The sequence below is a fragment of the Heterodontus francisci genome, chromosome 3 (assembly GCF_036365525.1).
Source record: "Heterodontus francisci isolate sHetFra1 chromosome 3, sHetFra1.hap1, whole genome shotgun sequence".
Taxonomy (NCBI): domain Eukaryota; kingdom Metazoa; phylum Chordata; class Chondrichthyes; order Heterodontiformes; family Heterodontidae; genus Heterodontus; species Heterodontus francisci.
The window spans coordinates 146,347,391-146,370,938 of record NC_090373.1 but is presented as its reverse complement, the minus strand read 5'-3'; the positions used below and the strand labels follow the sequence as shown (position 1 = coordinate 146,370,938).

General features: G+C 43.4%; 1 protein-coding gene across 2 annotated transcripts in view; it reads right to left on the bottom strand.

The window, feature by feature from the left end:
* The window catches only part of elovl4a (ELOVL fatty acid elongase 4a), a 50,376-nt gene that overhangs the window by 24,902 nt on the left and 1,926 nt on the right, over window positions 1–23,548 (bottom strand). Inside the window, exon 2 of one of the 2 annotated variants that reach the window (XM_068026749.1) lies at window positions 5,973–6,072. In XM_068026749.1, coding sequence (XP_067882850.1) covers window positions 5,973–6,014 — 42 coding nt within the window. In that variant the 5' untranslated portion in view covers window positions 6,015–6,072. Of the gene's footprint in view, window positions 1–5,972; window positions 6,073–23,548 lie in introns of those variants that run through there. The other variant, XM_068026743.1, reaches the window with a different exon arrangement.

Genomic DNA, 23,548 nt, shown 5'->3' with positions numbered 1-23,548 from the left:
ACTGATGAAATGGACAGACCCATGTCAGATGCAATTTAATGTGGATAATGTGAAGTGATTAATTTTAGGAGAAACAACATGGAGAGGTAGTATAATCTAAATCTTCTTCTCCTTCTTCTTTGGCCTCCTTGTCTCGAGAGACAATGGGTAAGCGCCTGGAGGTGGTCAGTGGTTTGTGAAGCAGCGCCTGGATTGGCTATCAAGGCCAATTCTAGAGTGACAGACTCTTCCACAGGTGCTGCAGATAAAATTGGTTGTCGGGGCTGTTACACAGTTGGCTCTCTCCTTGCCCTTGTCTTTTTTCCTGCCAACTGCTAAGTCTCTTCGACACGCCACGCTTTAGCCCCGCCTTTATGGTTGCCCGCCAGCTCTGGCGATCGCTGGCAACTGACTCCCACGACTTGTGATCAATGTCACAGGATTTCATGTCGCATTTGCAGACGTCTTTAAAGCGGAGCCAAGGCCTGGACAATGTACGTCAGCCAAGAGCGACGTCTCAATTCATTCCATCTTCGCTGCCTCCGGAGAATCCTTAGCATCAGGTGGCAGGACCGTATCTCCAACACAGAAGTCCTCGAGGCGGCCAACATTCCCAGCATATACACCATCCTAAGCCAGTGGCGCCTGAGATGGCTTGGCCATGTGAGCCGCATGGAAGATGGCAGGATCCCCAAGGACACATTGTACAGCGAGCTCGTCACTGGTATCATAATCTTAACAGTACTATTTTAAGGGGGGGGGTGTAAAATGTGGCTGTGTTGAATGATAATTTTCTTTAATCTACTGACTGGATATCTGAAATTATATTTTTATTGAAGAAATTTAAAAGGAAGTGTTAAAAAAGATGACTGTTCTAGCAGCTTAAGCTGGCAACCTAATTTGCAACACTGTATCCTACGTTGCAAGGACTGAGGAGGGAGACAAAATGGCTGCATTTCCCAGCAAGAACCAAGACCCAGAAAGCTTAAGAGAGCTGCGTGTTCTTTTTAGCAAGAGGGAAATACTGCTAACTACTATGTTTGAATCACTGAGTGACTGTCATGTGAAAAGCCCCTCCCCATCTGTGGTTTTAAGCTTGTTTCTTTCTGCATGGAGAAAAGCAGCTTCTGGACTCTGACACGTACAGACCCAGGTGGGTGTCTCTCTCTCTCTGTCTGTCTCAATTCCAGCCTGAATGCTTTCAAATCCTGCCCATTGACTGACCACTTTTGCATACTCCGGCTACAATCCGAAACCCCATTGGAGGAAATCATCCGCATCACTGTCTCCAAGAGAGCCACCAAACCAGTCATCAACCTCTTTGAACCAAAAATCCCAGGACCACCAAATTCGGCCAGAAGACGCAGACTGCATAACCCTTTTTTTCTATAGACTCTAACTGAACCAATCTACCCGTCCACTCTCTGTAACCTATTTGTGTGTGTAAACCTTTAGTGTGTGTGTGCGCAAGTTGGCGCGTAGTTTATTATTTTCATTAGTTCGATTTAGGTACAATAAAGTTAACCTCTTTCTTTGTTAAACTCAAGAAAACCTGTCCGATTGACTCTTGTTATGATGATAGCAAGTAAATAATCAAACACCTACTGAATTGGCCAGTACATCCACTTTAAGAAACAATTAAACCTGTTGTGCTCAAACAAGGATCCCTCTTCATTTGACTGTAACCATATTCACAGATCCTTGAAGGTCGCACAGCAAGTTGAAATGGTGGTTAAGGACATGGGATACTTTGCTTCGTAAACAGAGGCATTTTGTGCAAAAACAAGGAAGTTATGCTAAACCTATACAAATCACTGGTTAGGCCCCACTTGGAGTATTATGTACAATTCAAGGCCCTGGAGAGGTTACAGAGGAGGTTTACCAGGGGTAAAGGACTTCAGTTATGTGGTGAAATTGGAGAAGCTGAGATTGTTGTCCTTAGAGCAGAGAAGGTTATTGGGAGACCTGACAGAGGTGTTCAAAATTATGACAGGTTTTGATAGTTTCTCCCTGCTTACTTAATTTCCTCTGGCAAGTGGATCGATGACCAGAGGTCATAGATTTAAAATAATTGTCAAAAGACCTCGAGGGGAAATGAAGAGAAGTTTTTCACAAAGAGGGTTGTTATGACCTGGAACGCACCACCTGAAAAGGTGGTGGAACCAGATTCCATACAAACTTTCAAAAGGACATTGGTCATATTTGAAGAGAAATGATTTGCAGGGATACAAGGGAACGGCTACACTGTGAGACTGAGTTGGACAGCTCTTTCAAAGAGCCACCACAGGCATGATGGGCTGACTGGTCCCCTTCTGTGCACTAAGATTCTGTGATAACATTTGTGTCCAACTCTTGCTCTCATTCCTTCTGCAAGCCTTTTTTTTGCTTTCTTTTGTTCATTTTCAAATTTCTTCATTTGGTAGTTATACATGTTCCTGATGTTTGGAATTTCTAGCACTGAACTTTATAAAACTGAAGGTAAGCAGCATTAATATCATCCAACATGAATGACTGGGTGTTTCAGGCACTGATGAGAAACAAGTAAACGACTGAGAAACTGGGTGTTATGACTGAGGCCAGGAGGGAATTTGGGGATGAGGTTGGCATATAGAATAGAAAGGGAGCAAGAGGTTAGGTGGTCTGTGTTTCATGACTAGGTTTGAGAATGGACAGCACTCAGGAGTGGGTGGGAGAAAAAAAAAGAGGGGGGTGTCTTGAAGCACTTGGGCAGGAACTACAAATATTCAGATACCCAGGGTGAGGGGCTAGAAACACTCAATGACAAGGATGTGTGACTTGGTGGCACTTTGGAAGGTAAAGCATGCTGGAGCCTGATGGCATTTAGGTAGGACTGGAATCTGGTAGCAATGGGTTCGAAGTCCAGCAATATTTCACAGTGGCTAGGACATGGCAGCTCTCCCATCAACAACTAGCTCAGCACTTTTGTTGCTCCAAGTCACATTAAAAGATTGTCAAGGTTGGAAACTTCTTTGGAATTGAACTCTCATTGCTAAATGCAGGCCTTCAGATACTAGCCTAGTTAGTCAGCATCACTGCTTCTCAAGATTTCAGTACTGATGGGCTGTAGAACATCACCACAATCCCCAGGAAGGGGTGAAAACAATAGCACTGCCAAAATCCATGTTCAGGAAAGATTAATGAACTGGGAGTGCATCAAAAATCGGGACTGAAAATGGTGCAGGAGAGGGTTAGAGCAAGAATGGAAAAGTGTATGGACAGAAAATGGGACCAAGAGCTTGGACATGTGCAACGGCCTCAAGAGAAATTGAGAGAAAATCACAACAAAATCACTGTCAACTGAGCATGCCGTTTGCCTCAAATATGACTATACAGTAGGAAAACTACAAATGAACCATTGGTAGACAATAAAAATCTATCAACTAGCAACCAACCACAAGACTAACCAAAACATTCACAAGAACTTCTAAAATTTTCAGTAGTCATGTGGTTTTCAAGCTACTTATGAAAATAAAAAATGGCATATGAAACAGACAACAATTAAATAATTCTCAACAAAAGGCATCAAGTCCATCAACTCCTGTAGCAATGTCCTCGGGCTGAGATAATCGGTCCTCAACAACAAAAAGCATTTTCCTTTACTGCAGTATATGATCAAGTTTTCCCCTTGATCCTTCCATCACTTTGTTGATATTTGGGATTAGGCAAATAAAGTAATAAACTGTTGCGCTGGATTTGTCTTGCTTTTTGTGAATAGGACCACACATGGGCAATTTTTTACATTTGCCCGATAGATTCCAGTATTGTAGCTGTACTGGAACAGCTTGGCAAGAAGTGCTGCTTGTTCTGGAGCACAGGTCTTCAGCACTACAGCTGGGATGTTGTCGGGGTCTACAAACTTTGCCGTGTCCAGTGCACTCAGCTGTTTCTTGATGGTATGTGGACTGAATCGAATTGCTTAAATGACTGGCATCTGTGATGCTGGGAACCTCAGGAAGGGGTTATTCCTTAACTAGTGAAACTAATTTAAAAAATTTCAATTGGGGGAAGTGCAATTGTAAGGGCATTAGTATTAAGAGCAGGTCTAGAGGTGTTAATTCAAATTATTATTTTAATATAATATTAGTATTAACTAGATTCTAAAAGAGGGAATCGAGATTTTTTTTTGGATCATGGATGGAAAGCTGAGACCTTTTGCTTGCAATTGAAGCATGGTGCAGCAGGGAGAGCTTCAGATTCTTGGGACATTGGGACCAGTTCTGGGGCAGGAGGCATCCATTCAAAAGTGATGGGATGCACCTCAACATGACTAGGACCAATGTCCTCGCAGGGAGGTTCACTAAATTGGCAGGTGGATGGGTATTAACATATATAAGTAGAAAAGAGGAATAAGTTGTATAAAGAAGTGAGTGTGTTGGATAACATTAGAGAAGAATGTAGGACCATATTCGGAGCAGACCAAGAAGGACTATGAGGAATACAAAGACCAGTTAAGAATGCGTGTATGTAAAAGCACAAAGTGTGGTGAATAAGCTTAGTGAGCTACAAGTAAAATAGGTATGTGGAAATATAATGTGGTGGCAATAATGGAAACACGGCCTAAATATGGTGTGGACTAGGCACTTAACATTCAAGGATACAAAGTATTCAGAAAAGATAAGGAAGGAAAAAAGGGAGGTGGGCTGGCAGTATTGATTAGGGAAGACATTGTAGTGTTGGAAAGACAGGATGTTCTTCAGGGGGCAAAGACAGAATCTATTTGATTAGAGTTGAGAAGCAAAAAAGGTATGATCACGCTACTGGGGGTATTTTATAGGCCTCCAAATAGTGAGAGAGAGAGGAGCAAATCCGTAGAGAAATCACAGATGTGCCAGAACTATAGAGTGGTGATATTGGGGGACTTTAATTATCCAAATATCTAATGGGATAATGTTATAGTAAAGGGTAAGGAGGGGGAGGAATTTCTGACATGTGTTCAGAAGGACTTCCTTGGCCATTATGTCCTTGGTCCAACTAGAAAGGAGGCATTGCTGGATCTGGTGCTGGGGAATGAGTTTGGCCAAGTGTCTGCGGGTAATGTTTGGGTAAGAGTGATCACTGTATCGTAAGGTTTAGGTTAATAATGGAAAAGAGCAAGGAACAATCTGAAGTAGAACTTCTAAAATCAAAGAGGGCTAACTACAATGGGATGAAAGAGGATCCAGCCAGGGTAAAATGGAACCAAAGACTGACAGGATAAACTGTAACAGAACGATGGGTGATCTTATTGAAATTGGATGGGCACTTGAGGAAAATAAACTTGCAGGGCTACGGGGATAGAGCAGACGAATAGGACTGATTCAATTTCTCTACAAAGAGCCAGCCTGGGCTCGATGGGCCGAATGCCATAATGATTCTATGACTTAGCCTGCTTCCCAATCACCTATGCCTTCAATAACCAGTACCTATCCCTCACCCCAGACTTTCCACTAACTTGGGCTTCTGTGAATACCCCTCCCTCCATTCCACTTTCAGTCAAAGTCTACAGCCATGTCCATCCCACACTCTGGAATGCTCTCCCTAAATCCTTCTAATTTGCTACTTCTCCCTTCTTTCAGAAGCATACACAAAATTTAAATCTTTGATCTAGTTAAAGTCAGCATTCTTAACCTTTCTCATCACCATGGTCACTTATTTTCACCTCAGAATATTTGGAGACATGTTACGAATATAAAGTGCTGTTCTTTCCATTGTTATCCTCTCATGACCTATGATGTGTCTGTACATTAGACATTTGGGCTGTATCCACAATTAGATATTTGGCATGAGCACATTAATCATTTGGAGGAAGACTAAATTGTAACAAAAGGCTCTTTTTTAATCCAAACCAGATAATACGTGGGCTTGACATAGAGACAATACTCAATGTGTGCTTTTCTAATAGAATTAATGTGAACACACCCTCACTTCACAGGAAGAATACAGAAAGACCAGTATTAATGCAGCATTAATCTGAATAGAATATATATAAGTACCTGCAATGATGAGGCTCCATCGATAGAATTCCAAAGAATCATTAATGAGGTGGACTACTGCATCCATGATTTCACCCATAAAGGATTATCCCGACAAAACCTAAGAAAAACAAAAATAACATTTTGGTTTGTTTCATCAATTATTCCAGTCACAGCGCCAATGTTTTTATACTTTACTTTATCATACCTTAAATATAGGGATCTCACAACATATCATAAAACCCAGCAAAATCTAATAAAATCCATGTTAACTACAGCAGGGGTTAATAAACTCTAACTTCAAGACTTGCACTATTGAGTCTGCCTTGGCTTATGCTGAGTCAGAAGGCCATGGATTGATGCCCCACTGCAAAGATTTCAGCACTTACTCTAGGGTGACCCTTCAGCCTGAGGAGTACTGCACCATCAGAGACTCTGGACTAGAATTTATACTTCCGCCGCCATAATTGGCGGCAGACGAAAACAGTGGAGGTTCACCCGCGCAGACCACACTTCGCGGAGCTGCCATGCTATTCAGCTTGACAGCTCATTCAAATAGCCAGGGCGGCCCGCCCATCCCGATGACATGGAGGGGGCGGGCAGTCCATCCCCAGCAATGGCGTCAGCCGCCTTTGCGCAGGCGCTGATGCCATTTTTAAAGGGCTCTAAGCCCTAACATTCAATTTAAATATTTAGAGTCATAGAGTTGTACAGCATAGAAACAGGCCCTTCGGCCCACTGCGTCCATGCCGACCATAATGCCTATCTATACTAATGCCACCTGCCTGCATTAATTCCATATCCCTCTATACCTTGCTCGTTCAAGCACCTGTCCAGAAGCCTCTTAAATGTTGCTACTGTTCCTGCCTCCACCACCTCCTCTGGCAGCTCATTCCAGAAACCCACTATTCTTTGTGTGAAAAATTTACCCCTTTGATCCCCTTTAAACCTTGGCCGATGAAGGCAAGCATGCCATACGCCTTCTTTACCACCCTGTCTACCTGTGTTGCCACTTTCAGGGAACTATGTACTTTCACCCCAAGGTCTCTCTGCTCAACAACACTCCCCAGGGCCCTGCCATTCACTGTATATGTTCTGCCCTGGTTTAACTTCCCAAAATGCATCACTCTGCACTTGTCTCCATTAAATTCCATTTGCCACTCCCTTCCCCACTTTCCCAGTTGATCTATATCCTGTTATAACCTTAGACATCCTTCTTCACTGTCCACTATACCACCAATTTTGGTGTCATCTGCAAACTTACTATTCATGCCCCCTACATTCACACCCAAGTCATTAATATATATGACAAACGACACAGGGCCCAGCACCGATCCCTGCGGCACACCACTGGTCACCGGTTTCCAATCTGAAAAACAACCCTACACTACCACCCTCTGCCTCCCATCACCAAGCCAATTTTGTATCCAATTGGCTAGCTCACCCTGGATCCCATGTGTTCGAACCTTCTGGACCAGCCTACCATGCGGGACCCTGTGAAAGGCCTTGCTAAAGTCCATGTAGACAATGTCCACCGCGCTGCCCTCGTCAATCCTCTTGGTCATCTCCTCAAAAAACTCAATCAAATTCGTGAGACATGATTTCCCACGCACAAAGCCATGCTGACTATCCCTAATCAGACCTTGCCTTTCCAAATGCATATAAATCCTGTCTCTCAGAATCCCTTCCAATAACTTTCCCACCACTGATGTAAGGTTCACTGGCCTGTAGTTCCCTGGCTTATCCCTGCTGCCCTTCTTAAATAAAGGCATAACATTAGCTATCCTCCAGTTTTCCGGTACCTCACCCGTGGCTAACGATGATACAAAAATCTCTGCCAGGGGCCCCAGTAATCTCCTCCCTTGCTTCCCATGGCATCCTAGGATACACCTGGTCAGACCCTGGGGATTTATCCACCTTAATGCGCTTCAAAACCTCCAACACCTCCTCCTTTGTAATGTTGATATGCTCCAGGATATCGCTGTTCCCTCCCTTGAACTCACTAGCTTCCATGACCTTCTCCACGGTAAATACAGACGAAGTATTCATTTAAGACCTCACCCATTTCCCGTGGTTCCACACATAGATTACCACACTGATCCTAAAGGGGACCTACTCTCTCCCTAGCTACCGTTTTACTCTTAATATACTTATAGAATCTTTTAGGATTCTCCATTATCTTATCTGCCAGGGAAATCTCATGGCCCCTTTTCGCCCTCCTAATTTCCCTCTTAAGTGTTCTCCTACATCCCTTATACTCCTCGAGGGACTCGCTTGATCCCAGCTGCCGATACCTGATATATGCCATAAGTTCCGAAGAAGGGTCACTGACCCGAAACGTTAACTCTGCTTCTCTTTCCACAGATGCTGCCAGACCTCCTGAGTGGTTCCAGCATTTCTTGTTTTTATTTCAGATTTCCAGCATCCGCAGTATTTTGCTTTTATATACCTTATATATGCCTCCTTCCTTCTCCTGACCAGACCCTAAATATCCCTCGTCAACCAAGGTTCCCTAAACTTGCCAGCCTTGCCATTCAATCTAACAGGAACATGCCGGCCCTGAACTCTTCCTATTTCACTTTTAAAAACCTCCCACTTGCCAGACAAAGAACAGTCCAGCACAGGAACAGGCCATTTGGACCTCCAAACCTGCACCGATCTTGATGCCTGTCTAAACTAAAACCTTCTGCACTTCCGGCGACCGTATCCCTCTATTCCCATCCTATTCATGTATTTGTCAAGATGCCTCTTAAACGTCGCTATCGTACCTGCTTCCACCACCTACCCCGGCAGGAAGTTCCAGGCACTCACCACTCTCTGTGTAAAGAACTTGCCTCGCACATCCCCTCTAAACTTTGGCCCTCTCACCTTAAACCTATGTCCCGTAGTAACTGTCTCTTCCACCCTAGGAAAAAGCTTCTGACGATCCACTCTGTCCATGCCACTCATAACTTTGTAAACCTCTATCATGTCGCCCCTCCACCTCCGTCGTTCCAGTGAAAACAATCCGAGTTTATCCAACCTCTCCTCATAGCTAATGCCCTCCAGACCAGGCAACATCCTGGTAAACCTCTTCTGTACCCTCTCCAAAGCCTCCACGTCCTTCTGGTAGTGTGGCGACCCGAATTGCACGCAATATTCCAAGTGTGGCCTAACTAAGGTTCTGTACAGCTGCAGCATGACTTGCCAATTTATATACTCTGTGCCCCGACCGATGAAGGCAAGCATGCCGTGTGCCTTCTTGACTACCTTATCCATGTGTTGCCATTTTCAGTGACCTGTGGACCTGTACGCCCAGATCTCTCTGCGTGTCAATACTCCTAAGGGTTCTGCCATTTACTGTATACTTCCTACCTGTATTAGATATTCCAAAATGCATTACCTCACATTTGTCCAGATTAAACTCCACCTGCCATTTCTCCACCCTAGTCTCCAACCGATCTATATCCTGCTGTATCCTCTGACAATCCTCATCACTGTCCGTAACTCCACCAACATTTGTGTCGTCCGCAAACTTACTAATCAAACCAGCCACATTTTCCTCCAAATCATTTATATATACTACAAACAGCAAAGGTCCCAGCACTGATCCCTGTTGAACACCACTCGTCACAGCCCTCCATTCAGAAAAGCACCCTTCCACTGCTACCCTCTGTCTTCTATGACCGAGCCAGTTCTGTATCCATCTTGCCAGCTCACCTCTGATCCCGTGTGACTTCACCTTTTGTACCAGTCTGCCATGAGGGACCTTGTCAAAGGCTTTACTGAAGTCCAGAGAGATAACATCCACTGCCCTTCCTTCATCAATCAGTTTCGTCACTTCCTCAAAAAACTCAATCAAATTAGTGAGACACGACCTCCCCTTCACAAAACCATGCTGCCTCTCGCTAATAAGTTCATTTGTTTCCAAATGGGAGTAAATCCTGTCCCGAAGAATCATCTCTAATAATTTCCCTACCACTGACGTAAGGCTCACCGGCCTATAATTTCCTGGATTATCCTTGCTACCCTTCTTAAACATAGGAACAACACTGGCTATTCTCCAGTCCTCTGGGACCTCACCTGTAGCCAATGAGGATACAAAGATTTCTGTCAAGGCCCCAGCAATTTCTTCCCTTGCCTCCCTCAGTATTCTGGGGTAGATCCCATCAGGCCCAGGGGACTTATCTACCTTAATGCTTTGCAAGATGCCCAACACGTCCTCCTTTTTGATAATGACATGACCCAGACTATCTACACTCCCTTCCCTAGACTCATCATCCACCAAGTCCTTCTCTTTGGTGAATACTGACGCAAAGTACTCATTTAGTACCTCGCCCATTTCCTCTAGCTCCACGCATAGATTCCCTCCTCTGTCCTTGAGTGGGTCATGCCTTTCCCTCTATCTCTTTATATATGCATAAAAAGCCTTGGGATTCTCCTTTATCCTGTTTGCCAATGACTTTTCATGACCCCTTTTAGCCCTCCTGACTCCTTGCTTAAGTTCCTTCCTTCTTCTTTGGCCTCCTTTACTCGAGAGACAATGGGTAAGTGCCTGGAGGTGGTCAGTGGTGTGTTGAGCAGCGCCTGGAGTGGCTATAAAGGCCAATTCTAGAGTGACAGGCTCTTCCACAGGTGCTGCAGAAAAATCTGTTTGTCGGGCTGTTACACAGTTGGCTCTCCCCTTGCGCCTCTGTCTTTTTTCCTGCCAACTGCCGACTCGCCACACTTTAGCCCAGCCTTTATGGCTGCCCTCCAGCTCTGGCGAACGCTGGCAACTGACTCCCACGACTTGTGATCAACGTCACAGGACTTCATGTCGCGTTTGCAGACGTCTTTAAAACGAAGACATGGACGGCCGGTGGGTCTGATACCAGTGGTGAGCTCGCTGTACAATGTGTCTTTGGGGATCCTGCCATCTTCCATGCGGCTCACATGGCCAAGCCATCTCAAGCGCCGCTGACTCAGTAGTGTGTATAAGCTGGGAATGTTGGCCGCCTCGAGGACTTCTGTGTTGGAGTTACGGTCCTGCCACCTGATGCCAAGTATTCTCCGGAGGCAGCGAAGATGGAATGAATTGAGACGTCGCTCTTGGCTGACATACGTTGTCCAGGCCTCGCTGCCATAGAGCAAGGTACTGAGGACACAGGCTTGATACACTCGGACTTTTGTGTTCCGAGTCAGTGCGCCATTTTCCCACACTCTCTTGGCCAGTTTGGACATAGCAGTGGAAGCCTTTCCCATGCGCTTGTTGATTTCTGCATCTAGAGACAGGTTACTGGTGATAGTTGAGCCTAGGTAGGTGAACTCTTGAACCACTTACAGAGCGTGGTCGCCGATATTGATGGATGGAGCATTTCTGACGTCCTGCCACATGATGTTCGTTTTCTTGAGGCTGATGCTTAGGCCAAATTCATTGCAGGCAGCCGCAAACCTGTCAATGAGACTCTGCAGGCACTCTTCAGTGTGAGATGTTAAAGCAGCATCGTCAGCAAAGAGGAGTTCCCTGATGAGGACATTCCGTACTTTGGACTTTGCTCTTAGACGGGCAAGGTTGAACAACCTGCCCCCTGATCTTGTGTGGAGGAAAATTCCTTCTTCAGAGGACTTGAATACATGTGAAAGCAGCAGGGAGAAGAAAATCCCAACCCTTCCCTACTTTCTTTATATTCCTCAAGGGCTTCGTCTGTTCCTAGCCTTCTAGCCCTTACGAATGCTTCCTTTTTCTTTTTGACTAGGCTCACAATATCCCTCGTTATTACCTGTAAAGAGCCTCTCCCATTCAACTTTTCAGAGTTCCTGTTTGATGCCATCGAAATTAGCCTTCCCCCAATTTAGGACTTCAACTTGAGGACCAGTCCTATCCTTTTCCATAACTATTTTGAAGCTAATGGAGTTATGGTCACTGGTCCCAAAGTGCTCCCCCACTGACACATCAACCACCTGCCCAGCCTCATTTCCTAAGAGGAGGTCGAGTGTAGCCCCTTCTCTAGTAGGGCCATCCACATACTGCTTCAGAAAACTATCCTGGACGCACTTAACAAACCAAGGTAACGTCAATAAAAAAATTTAATCCATTTAAATTGCTCCTCTCCCACCCCCCCCACAAAAACCATAAAATTAATCACTTGCCCTCTCCGCCCCCAAAACACTTCCCTTGCTCACCTGACCTTCCCCCCCCCCACTCCAAAGTACATAAACCTTACACTCTAACCCTTCCCACCATTCCCTAAATCAATGATATTATTTTGCCCCTGCTCCACACCACCACCCTCCACTCCCGCACAGACAAACTTACCTGCTCCCCCAATCCCCACCAGCCACCAGTGTTCCGCCTGAATCCGCAGATGGGGATCCGAAGGTGTGGTAGTGAAGGCCACCGGCACCAATATCGCACCAGGACAGATGGCGGGAGCAAGAACGTAATTTATTCCTTTATTTAAATTAATATACACATTTAAATTTGGCTGCTGTCACTGAGCTGGGGCGGGGGGGGGGGGGTGCAGGTGCGCCGCCACGAGGCCTCACCACCACCAGCAATATTGGGCCGCACAGTCCCAGCGTCGAGGCCCATGGCAGACCTTTGCCAGAGGCATTTTCCGCCCCTCTGCACCCCACCCCCACCATAACCCTGCGTTGGGGGGTCTGTAAAATTCAGCCCACTGTCTTTTGGATGAGATGTGAAACTAAGTCTGCCCTCTTCCCTGAAGGGAAATGCACCATGGCCCTACTTGAAGAAAAGCAGGGTGTTCTCATTGCTAACATTTGTTTCCCAACTAACATGTAAAAGAGATGAGCTGGTTATTTATTTCATTGCCGTTTGTGGGACCCTCCCTAAACCTCTACGTCTTTTTCCTCCTTTAAGACCCTTCTTAAAGCATACCTCTTTACCTGAGCTTTTAGTCAACCCTCCTAATCTCCTTCATGAGTTCGGTGTCAATTTTTATCTGATTAAGCTCCTGTGCAGCACTTTGGGATGTTTTCCTATATTAAAGGTGCTATATTAATGCAAGTTGTTGTTGCTGTGGCTGAACAAATTTGCTGCTATGCCTCCTACATTACAGCAAGTGACTGCACTTGAAAAATGCTTCATTAGTATTGGGGGAGCCATTGGCGTAGCGGTAATGTCACTGAACTAGCAATCCAGAGACCCAGGCCAATGCCCTTGGGGACACGATTTCAAATCCCACCACTGCAGCTAGTTAATGAATAAAAATCTGGAATCGAAAACTAGTCTCAATTACTATCTACCATCCTTACCTGGTCTGGCTTATGTATGACTCCAGACTCACAGCAGTGTGGTTGACTCTTAACTGTCCTCTGAAATGGCAGAGCAAGCTACTCAGTTGCCAAGGGCAATTAGGGATGGGCAACAAATGCCGGCCTTGCCAGCAACACCCGCATTCCATTCCATGAAAGAATAAAAAAGGAGCTACAAAGCTCTTTGGGACACATAAATATACTATATAAATTCAAGCTCTTATCTTTAAGATGAACAACTCAAGCCTGTGAATGATTTGGGGAAAAATTAATTTAAATAAACCAATGTCCCCACTCCCACCCTAACCAAATGTATTTCATCTTATCTTTTGTTATTTCTGATTCATTCAGCTCTCCTCACTGATAGCACAATTGCATAAACAAAGCAACAATTTGTTCCTAAATGTCTCTGTCAATGCCACCATCTAACTGGACTTCAGGAACTATGCAAGAGTTAACTTGTAAATTTTTCCCTTCCCAGGAGGAAACCCCTCACTCAAGTTTATCACCTCTGCCAGACAGCCACATCAACAACAGAAATTTAACACGGAGGTGGAAATATTGTTATAAGCTACTCCTTAGAACAGTGATTTAACATGCCAACAAACTGCCAGTCACCTGTGACAATTATCATTGCAACAATATCTAGCAGCAGTTCATTTTAACCAGAACAGTCTGTCCCCACATAAATATTACAGTCCAACTAACTCAAACATTCAGGATGTTCAGATAGTAAAGAATAAGACCTGAACTATTTTAAAAGTGGAAATTTCTAAAATGGCCTGATTTTGCCTTCATATAGAAGAGTGAACTGTCAGTGATCTACTGTACGATACTGAATTACTCCAAAGCACAGATACAATAAGGGTACCTTAAAGTCATATTACAAAAAAAAATCAATAGCACTGATAGTAATTATATTTAGTACTTGAAACTCAATATAAAAACTAATATATGTTAAAGCATGCCAACAAAATCTTTTTCTTTATTTCAATGGTATCTGTGAATCACAACTTCCTTGCCAGTTCCTGGACTAACATTACACAGCAGCACCTTCAAAAATTGGCCAATATTGATAACAGCATCCCAGCAACAGCATCCCAGCAACTGTAATACTGTACTATTAATAGTGCTCAATTGCCCAATCTTCAAGTCTGGCTGCTTATAGGCACATCATTTGTATTTGGTTTTTGTTCTGTAGACTCTAAAATTGCTAAAAATGTACCAGAATATTGTAGGTTTCTCATTACTGAAATCAATAGAACCCAATTACGTTCTTCAAAATAAGCATCACCTCAATGACTACCAAAGAGACGCTAAATTAACATTAATTAAATATAACTTTTTAGTAAGAAGGGCATGGTGTAAACGGACAGAAAATTATTTCTAATATGCTGTTCGCACTTCCTCTCAATATTTTAAAAATTCCTAGCATTGAAAAGAACACATTTTCAATTTCTAAGTTAGTGCTCTGCATCAAACTCTTTCTCCAACGCAGTATTCCTCAAGTACCCAACCTCTAAATTTGTTAGAACTCTGCCATCCATACTCTCTCCTACACTAAGTCCAGCTTGCCCAGCATCTCAACCAACCAACACTAGCTCCCTATTTCCCCAATATCTTGAATTTAAAATCCTCATCTACAAACTCCTCCACAACCTTCTCCAGCTTTACAGTCCCTCATATGCCCTCCCGTCATCTCACTTTATCCTCTCACACAGCACTACCTCTCCCCTCTCCATTTCACTACTAGATCCTTCAGCCAACTCGGCATTACTATCTAGAGTTTCCTTGTTAAACCGCTCTGTCCTTATACAACCCTCACAGTCATGAAAAGCCATATTCAAAAGTCATATCTCCAGTCAACTATCTATCAAAGGCTCAGTATCTATGTTTTCTCCTCTATGAAAACATTTTAAATGCAAGCAGTGGTTGGTTGGAGATATCATAAACAGTTTTACTAATTTGCAAACTGATATCTGTAACACACCCGAAAAACTAGTGGCTATTAAAGTCAGCTTGGAAGAGGTACTCACGGCTTGTATCCTAGGATGTTAAAGGAGACTAGGGAGTAAATTTGCGGGACACTAGCTATCAACAAGGAATCATTGGGTAATGTCTGGTAAGGCTCCATAAGGCTTGGAGCAAGAAAACAGATTTTAAAAGGGTAAATTGGAGTCTAGCAACTACACATCATCAAATATAGGTAACATATTGGAATAGAGAGTGGCTGTATAGCAAATACTTAAGAAATAGTCAGCATGGATTTAGAAAGGGAAGATCCTGCCTAACAACCCCTTCGGCTTCTTTGAGGATTTTGAAGATACATGATGGCACATCATGATTTAGCCTGTTTGAAATCTTTCTCCCTCAATCTCTATGAATCAACCCATAAACCCATAGGGCAAGACAAATAAAGTCTCAACAAACAGAACACTAGCCACACTGAATTTTTAATTAAGCTAAAAGCCACAGAAATTCAGAAAAGTACTAGATTGGGTACAAAGCTAATTTTTAAAAAAAAACAGCTGTTATGACTGTTGAGGTTTAACATCAGATTTGAGGGGGAGCATAAGATCAGAAATGGGAATGTTCGCTGATGCCTGCACAATGTTCAGCACCATTCACGACTCCTCAGATACTGAAGAAGTCTGTGTCGAAATGCAGCAAGACCTGCACAATATTCAGGCTTGGGCTGATAAGTGGCAAGTAACATTCGTGCCACACAAGTCACAAGTCTCCAACAAGAGAGAATCTAACCATCTCCCCATGACATTCAATGACATTACAATCGCTGAATCTCCCACTATCAACATCCTCGAGGCTACCATTGACCAGAAATTGAACTGGAGTAGCCATATAAATACTGTGGCTACAAAAGCAGTTCAGAGGCTAGGAATCCTGCGGCGAGTAACTCACCTCCTGACTCCCCAAAGCCTGTCCACCATCTACAAGGCACAAGTCAGGAATGTGATGGAATAATCTCCACTTGCCTGGATGCGTGCAGCTCCAACAACACTCAAGCCACTCGACACTATCCAGGACAAAGCAGCCCACTTGATTGGCACCCCATCCACAAACATTCACTCCCTCCACCACCAACACACAGTGGCAGCAGTGTGTACTATCAACAAGATGCACTACAGCAACGCACCAAAGTTCCTTAGACAGCACCTTCAAAACCAACGACCTCTACCACATAGAAAGACAAGGGCAGCAGTTGCAATGGGAACACCACCACCTGCAAGTTCCCCTCCAAGCCACACACCACCCTGACTTGGAACCAGATCGCCATTCCTTCACTGTCACAGGGTCAAAATCCTGGAACTCCCTTCCTAACAGCACTGTGGGTGTACCTACCTCCCATAGACTGCAGCGGTTCAAGGCGGCTCACCACCACCTTCTCAAGGGCAATTAGGGATGGGCAATAAATGCAGGCCTAGCCAGCGACACCCACATCCCACAAATGAATAAAAAGAGTGGTTTGATGGAAACAATACTTGGATCTGTGTTAATTCCCATGTAGATTAATCACCTGATCCTAAAACCAGCTAAAACAGGGAGAGCAGTAGAGAATACAACAAATGATTTGCAAATGGATTTAGATTGCTTACACAATTGAATTTACAACTGAGATGATATTCTCACATCGGTAAATGTTAAGTATTGTATAATTATAATGATTTTTTTATCAGCAAGTTGAATTGAATTAGTACAGTGAGATTTCCACAAAACATGGAAGTAATTTAAAAAATCTAATAGAACACACACCAGAAAACTCTACAGTAATTATTTAGGTTTTATAATGCACCGTCCAGACCTTCTGTTGAATGTTCGTGACCTTACCATAATAACGATAAACAAGGATACAATAAAGGACACGACCAAATTCAAGTATAAAGGGGGTGAACTAGGAGGAAAGATTAGAGAAGCATAGCTTTACAGTCTGGAAAGGCAGTGAAGAGGGGCCTCACAAGTCAAAGTACATGAAATATGAAATCATGTAAATAAGAAACCCAAATTATTCAAATTGAGCAAGGAATACAAGACCTGAGAAAATAAATGAAAATTAGTATAAGGAATATAAAAAAATGCTATAGGACACCACTTAGATAAACATTTTGTATTTTTATCTGTGTGAGCAACCCCAATCTCCTTTAACTAATGTGAACAATTCAATTACAACATATTTTGATTCACCTTTAAAATGGGAAAACCATGTTTTACAATGCCTTTATGCAAAGTATATGCAGATCTAATTATTTGGCATATTTCAATAAAAATAGCTGTTAGTAATATCCTATGTCATTGACAAAGAATGGCTATCTATTCAATATAGTTAATGGTAAATGAGAAGGTGAAATACCCTCACACTATCACCAAGCCCACACCCCTGTACTTTATTTTAAAGGGAACTTAAAGAAGGGATGTCAAGGATGCAAATAAATGGCCTCAAATTAAAGAAGAAACTTTAGTGATAACATTATAATAAAAACATTAAAACCTCCCTGTACATGGATGACGTCACCGTCTTCTGCTTGGATCCGCTGTCCGTGCGCAGACTGATGAGCATCTGCGACTAGTTTGAACTGGCCTCGGGAGCCAAAGTTAACCAAGGCAAGAGCGAGGCCATGTTTTTTGGGAACTGGGCTGACCGATCCTTTGTCCCCTTCACCGTCAGGTCAGACTACCTGAAGGTGCTCGGGATATGGTTCGGAAGGGCCGGGGCGTGCACCAAAACCTGGGAGGAGCGAGTAGCCAAGGTACAACAAAAGTTGAGCATGTGAGGGCAGCGATTTCTCTCCATTGTGGGTAAGAACCTGGTCATCAGGTGCGAGGCGCTCACGTTGTTGCTGTACGTGGCGCAGGTCTGGCCCATACCCCACTTCTGTGCTGTGGCGGTCACCCGAGCCATTTTCCGCTTCATCTGGGGATCAAAAATGGACCGGGTCCGGAGGGACACGATGTTCAAACCTCTGGATAAGGGCGGGAAAAATTTACCCAACGTGGCCCTCATCCTCATGACCACCTTCGTGTGCGGCTGCATCAAGCTGTGTGTAGACCTCCAGTACGCAAACTCCAAGTGCAACTACGTGCTGAGGTTCTATCTGTCCCCGGTGTTGCGAAGGATGGGCCTGGTCACATTGCCGCGAAACGCTCCATGCAGATGGACCGTGCCGTACCACCTATCCTTCGTGGAGCAGTTTCTGCGGGAAAACACCTTTGACCACCGATCCATCAGGCAGTGGTCTGCACGGAATGTCCTCAAGGCCCTACGGGAAAAGGAGATGGAGGATCCTGTTGGATGGTTCCCCGAACAGACCGCCAAAATCATTTGGCGGAATGCCTCATCATCAGAACTTTCAAACAAGCACCAAGATGTAGCTTGGCTGGTGGTGAGAAGGGTCCTCCACGTCAGATCCTTCCTGCACACCCGAAGTCTCGCCCCCCTCCGCGCAATGTCCCCGCGGTGGCTGCGGTGGGGAAGAGACGGTTACCCACCTCCTCCTGGAATGTGGCTTTGCAAAGCAGGTGTGGAAAGAGATGCAGTGGTTTTTGTTGAGGTTCATCCCAAGCAGCTCTGTAACACAAGAGTCTGTGCTCTATGGGCTGTTCCCAGGGGGGGACACCGAGACAAACATCAACTGCTGCTGGAGGACTATCAATTCGGTGAAAGACGCCCTTTGGTCTGCCCAAAACCTGCTGGTCTTCCAGCGCAAAGAGTTGTCCACGACCGAATGTTGCAGACTGGCACATTCCAAGGTCCAGGACTACGTGCTGAGGGACGCACTAAAGCTTGGGGCAGCCACAGCAAAGGCTCAATGGGGAAAGACCACAGTGTAAGGACCCCCCACCAAGCTGAACTGAGAGGCTGGATCCATGGGAAACCCCTCGAACTGTATCGGGAAAATTTTCATTTGCTGTAAATGTAAAAATGTAATTGGCATGACAAATGTGAAATGGAAGGGTTGTGAGGCAACTCATGATTGTAATGAAGGAAACTGATCTCCCTTGCAATGTTTGTATTTTTTGGTGCTGTTTGAAACTGTTTGGCAATGTATTTTTTACAGATTTTTATGAATAAAGTATATTTTGGAAATTAAAAAAAACATACTCCAAAATACAGTCCAAGGTCCAAGACTACATGCTGAGGGATGCACTGTGTAAGGTCCTCCTACCAAAGTGAACTGAGGGGCTGGACCCATGGGAAAGCCCCTGGGCTGTATACACCAAATATGGGTTTGCTGTAAAATGTACAGGAAGGGTTGTGAGGCAACTCACTCCTGTATCGAAGAAAACTGCTTTCCTTTGCACTTTTTGGAATGTCAACTTGGTGCTGTTTTGAACTGTTTTGTAATGCATTTTTTTTAAACAGATTTTTATGACTAAAGTATATTTTTGGGGGAAAAAACATACTCCAAAATACTTCTGATTTATCATCAGGAAGGCAAAGGAATCAAAAGAAACAACAAATCGCATTCCAACCAAGATCTAGCAAAGAATGTACACTACAGAAAACAACAGGTATTGCTATAGAATTATAGGCAAACAGATAAAATGTTGAGCTATTTTCTCTGAAAAAATAACTCCATCTTTTGTGATTCATCTAATTTTTTTTCATCATTATGATAAATCCTTGAAGCAAAAGAATAACATCTAGAATAGGGGGTTCAAGAATTTTGCTTAAGTTTCCTTTTAGTTTAAGATGAGACGGACAAACAGGTTGCGTCTGCTGCCAATATTGACTTGAGCTCGTGATCGGCATGGAAACAAGAAATGTGCATGATGCAATTAAAGCTTAATGTAGAATATCACTCAAGATCTAGAAGTTCCAGCTCTTTCATTCTGATTGACATTTTGGAGCAGGTCATGCCCTTGCAGTTAAAGAGGTCCACCATAAAGACTGTCTTGTCAAACTCTGTCCGAGATGAAAGTATACTCTTAAGTTTTTCAATCATCCGACCCGTTTGACTCAAACGGGGCACAAAGAAAAGAGCAAAATCCCTATCAGGATAATGAGCTCTAAATTATATGAAAAAATAGACATAGCAGTAAAGTTGTTGGGAATGGGGATGGATGTGAAGTGAAGGCTGCACACAGTCAAGAAACTAGTAATAAGCTAAGTTATACTCTATTTTCAAATATTACGGTATAAGATTTGAGCCTGTATGCCAAATAATGAAAAATATTAAAGTATGAAGCTATTGTCTTTCATACAACAAAGAGACAACAGTTTAATATTATTAAAGCGTGGGATGAGTTTATTACACGACAGCACGGAATAAGGAAAGTTGTTCTGTCACTCCCCCCATCCCATTTACCAAGCGCATGAAACAAAACCATCTGAACAATTTTAACCATCAAGCTGCAAACATAGCTGCACAAGAAGCTGTCTGATTAATAACTCCAATGAAATTGTAAGCAATTTATTTAAAAATTGGTTATTCAGTGTCTGTTACCTGTGTGAAAATTAGTTGCAGTCAGTTCCATTGAAATAAATCAAAAATAACATTTGTATTGTGTATATATTATCCCTAATATCATTGAAGCTTCATTTTCCATTAATGTTTTGTGTTTTTTTATTTAAAGTGTTTTTCCACCAGTTCTTCTCTTCCATAGTTTGTAAGTCATCCTTAGGATATGGTTCCATGGGACTGGATACCCTCCAGTACCAGCCCATGTGATCATTATTCATAGGGGGAGATGGCGGTGTAGTGGCGATGTCACTGGACTAATAATCCAAAGGCCCAGACTAATGCCCTGGGCAGCTGGTGGAATTTAACTTCAATTAATTAATAAAAATCTGGAATTGAAAGGTAGTCTCAGTAACAGTGCCATAAAACTATCATTGATTGTTGTAAAAACCAATCTGGTTCACTAATGTTCTTTGGGGAAGGAAATCTGCAGTCCTTATCTGGTCTGGCCTACATGTGACTCCAAACCCACAGCAATGTGGTTGATTCTTAAGTGCCCTCTGAAATGGCCTAGTAAGGCATTCAGTTGTCAAGAGCAATTAGGGATGAGCAACAAGGGCTGGACTTGCCAGTAATGCCCACATCCCACGGAAGAATTAAAAAAAAAGTGAGGCTCAACGATGTCATTATTCAACCAAGGAGGGAGTCATAGCTGTACCCAAACCACTCCTAATTTGCTGTCCAGGTCACTGGTTAGCAACCAAAAACAGGAACGCTGAATAACTTTCCTCTCCCTAACCAATGTGTATTAAGGTCAATTCTGGTGTCCCTGCCACCATCCTACAAATATCAGATAACTCAGCATAGAGATTGAACCTGGGAATTTCCGAGTCTGTATGACTCAGCTGCTCACTGAACAAAGTTGATAGATCATTTGTGTTCTCTGAACAATTCAGCATGTGCTGCACACATTTATTGATCATCATTAAATAAACCAGACTTTTGAGTCATTTGGATATTTTCTGAATTTAAATTGAGCATTCCAGGATCAGTTTCAAACAACATATGGCCATTTCATTCTACTGAGTTTAGTCTCCCCCACAATAAGTAACAGCTACGAACAATGGTGTGAATTTAAACAAAATTAGTCAATTTATTCAATTATTTTGCTGCAACTGTGATTTCTAATGATACGGAAATGGGACAAATGTTCTTGATTAGTTACTGGCTCTGACAATGTCACTGAGGATGCCCTCCATCCTGTTGTGTGGCATCACCACTGTGCCTAATAGGACAGATTCAGAACAGATCTAGCAGCTAGAAATTGGGCATCCATGAAGTGCTGTTTGCCATCAATAATAGCAAAATTGTATTCCACCACCATCTGTAACCTCATGACCTGGCATATCCCTCATTCTACTATTACCATCAAGCCAGGGCACCAACCCTGTTTCAATGAGGAGTATAGGGGAGCATGTCAGGAGCAGTGCCAGGTGTACCTAAAAATGAGGTGCCAGCCTGAAGCTACAACACAGGATTACATGCATGCTAAGTAGCAGAAGCAGCATGCTACAGACAGAGCTAAGGGATCCCACAAATGACAGATTAGATCAAAGCTTTGCAGACCTGCCACATCCAATTATGGACGATTAAATAACTAACAAGTGGAGGAGGCTCCCGAACATCGTCAACGATGGTGGAGCCCAGCATTTGAGTGCAAAAGTCAAGGCTGAACCATTGGCAACCATTTTTAGCCAAAAGTACTAAGTGGATGATCCATCTCAGCCTCCTCTTGAAGTCCCCACCATCACAGATGCCAAACTTCAGCAAATTAGATTCACTCCACATGATAGCAAGAAACAGCACACTTAGATACAGCAATGGCTATGGCCCTGGACAACATTCAGACTTGGGCTGATCGTGCCAAATAATATGAACACAACACAAGTGCCAGCTAATGGCCATTTCCAACAAGAGAAAGTCCCTTTGACATTCAATGCCATTACCAAATCCCACCATCAACATCCTGGGTTGGTCACCATTGACCAGAAACTTAAACTGGACCAGCTACATAAATACTGTGGTTACAGGAGCAGGTCAGAGACGGAGTACTCTGCAGTGAGTAAATCACCTCCTGACTCCCCAAAGCTTACGAGGCACACGTCAAAAGCGTAATCCATTTGACTGGATGAGTGCAGCTCGAACACTACTCAAGAAGCTCAACATACACATCCAAGACAAAGTAGCCAGCTTGAACCCCATCCACCACTTTAAATATAATTATGAGGATTAGAAGGTGCTGTGAGACAGAACATTGTCCTTTTGCTTCTACGATCTAGATTAAAATTCAGTCTCTAATCTCTCTCAGCTATATAAAGGTTGCAATTCAAATTATTCCGGACACTTCCTAACGGATATGACTCTATAATAACAACTTCTACCATGTGATACTTGACTCCTGACTATGGTTGGTATGTCGTGGAAGGAGGCCCAAGTAAAGAAGCCAAAATCTTAAAATGGAGTCTCACCCTGAAAGAAAAAATCCTCCCCTTCTCCCAGTCGAATCCTCAAATTTTGGTAATATTGCAATTTGCACTAATTTACAAAATTCAAATACTTTTCAGTTCTTTCCTATGACTCCATGGATAACATGTCACAGTATTCCACTTAGCCTAACAAAGCTGGAATATTACAAGTGAGGTCCCTTGTCTGTGTTGAGTTAGCAGGGTGGCAGTGGTTTGCTATAATTGACCTCAGACATTCTGGACTCACTGCAAGGATTCTCAATTCAGATTGTTAACCAGGGCCTATCTGAAGGAAAGTATAGATACCAAGTCAGAACAGAACCAGATTTGCTACAATGTCTTACTTGGTGAATGGTCAACCTACAGTCAATGACCTTTAACCAAGTTACATCACCCCTTCCAAATTCTACTTCTTTGA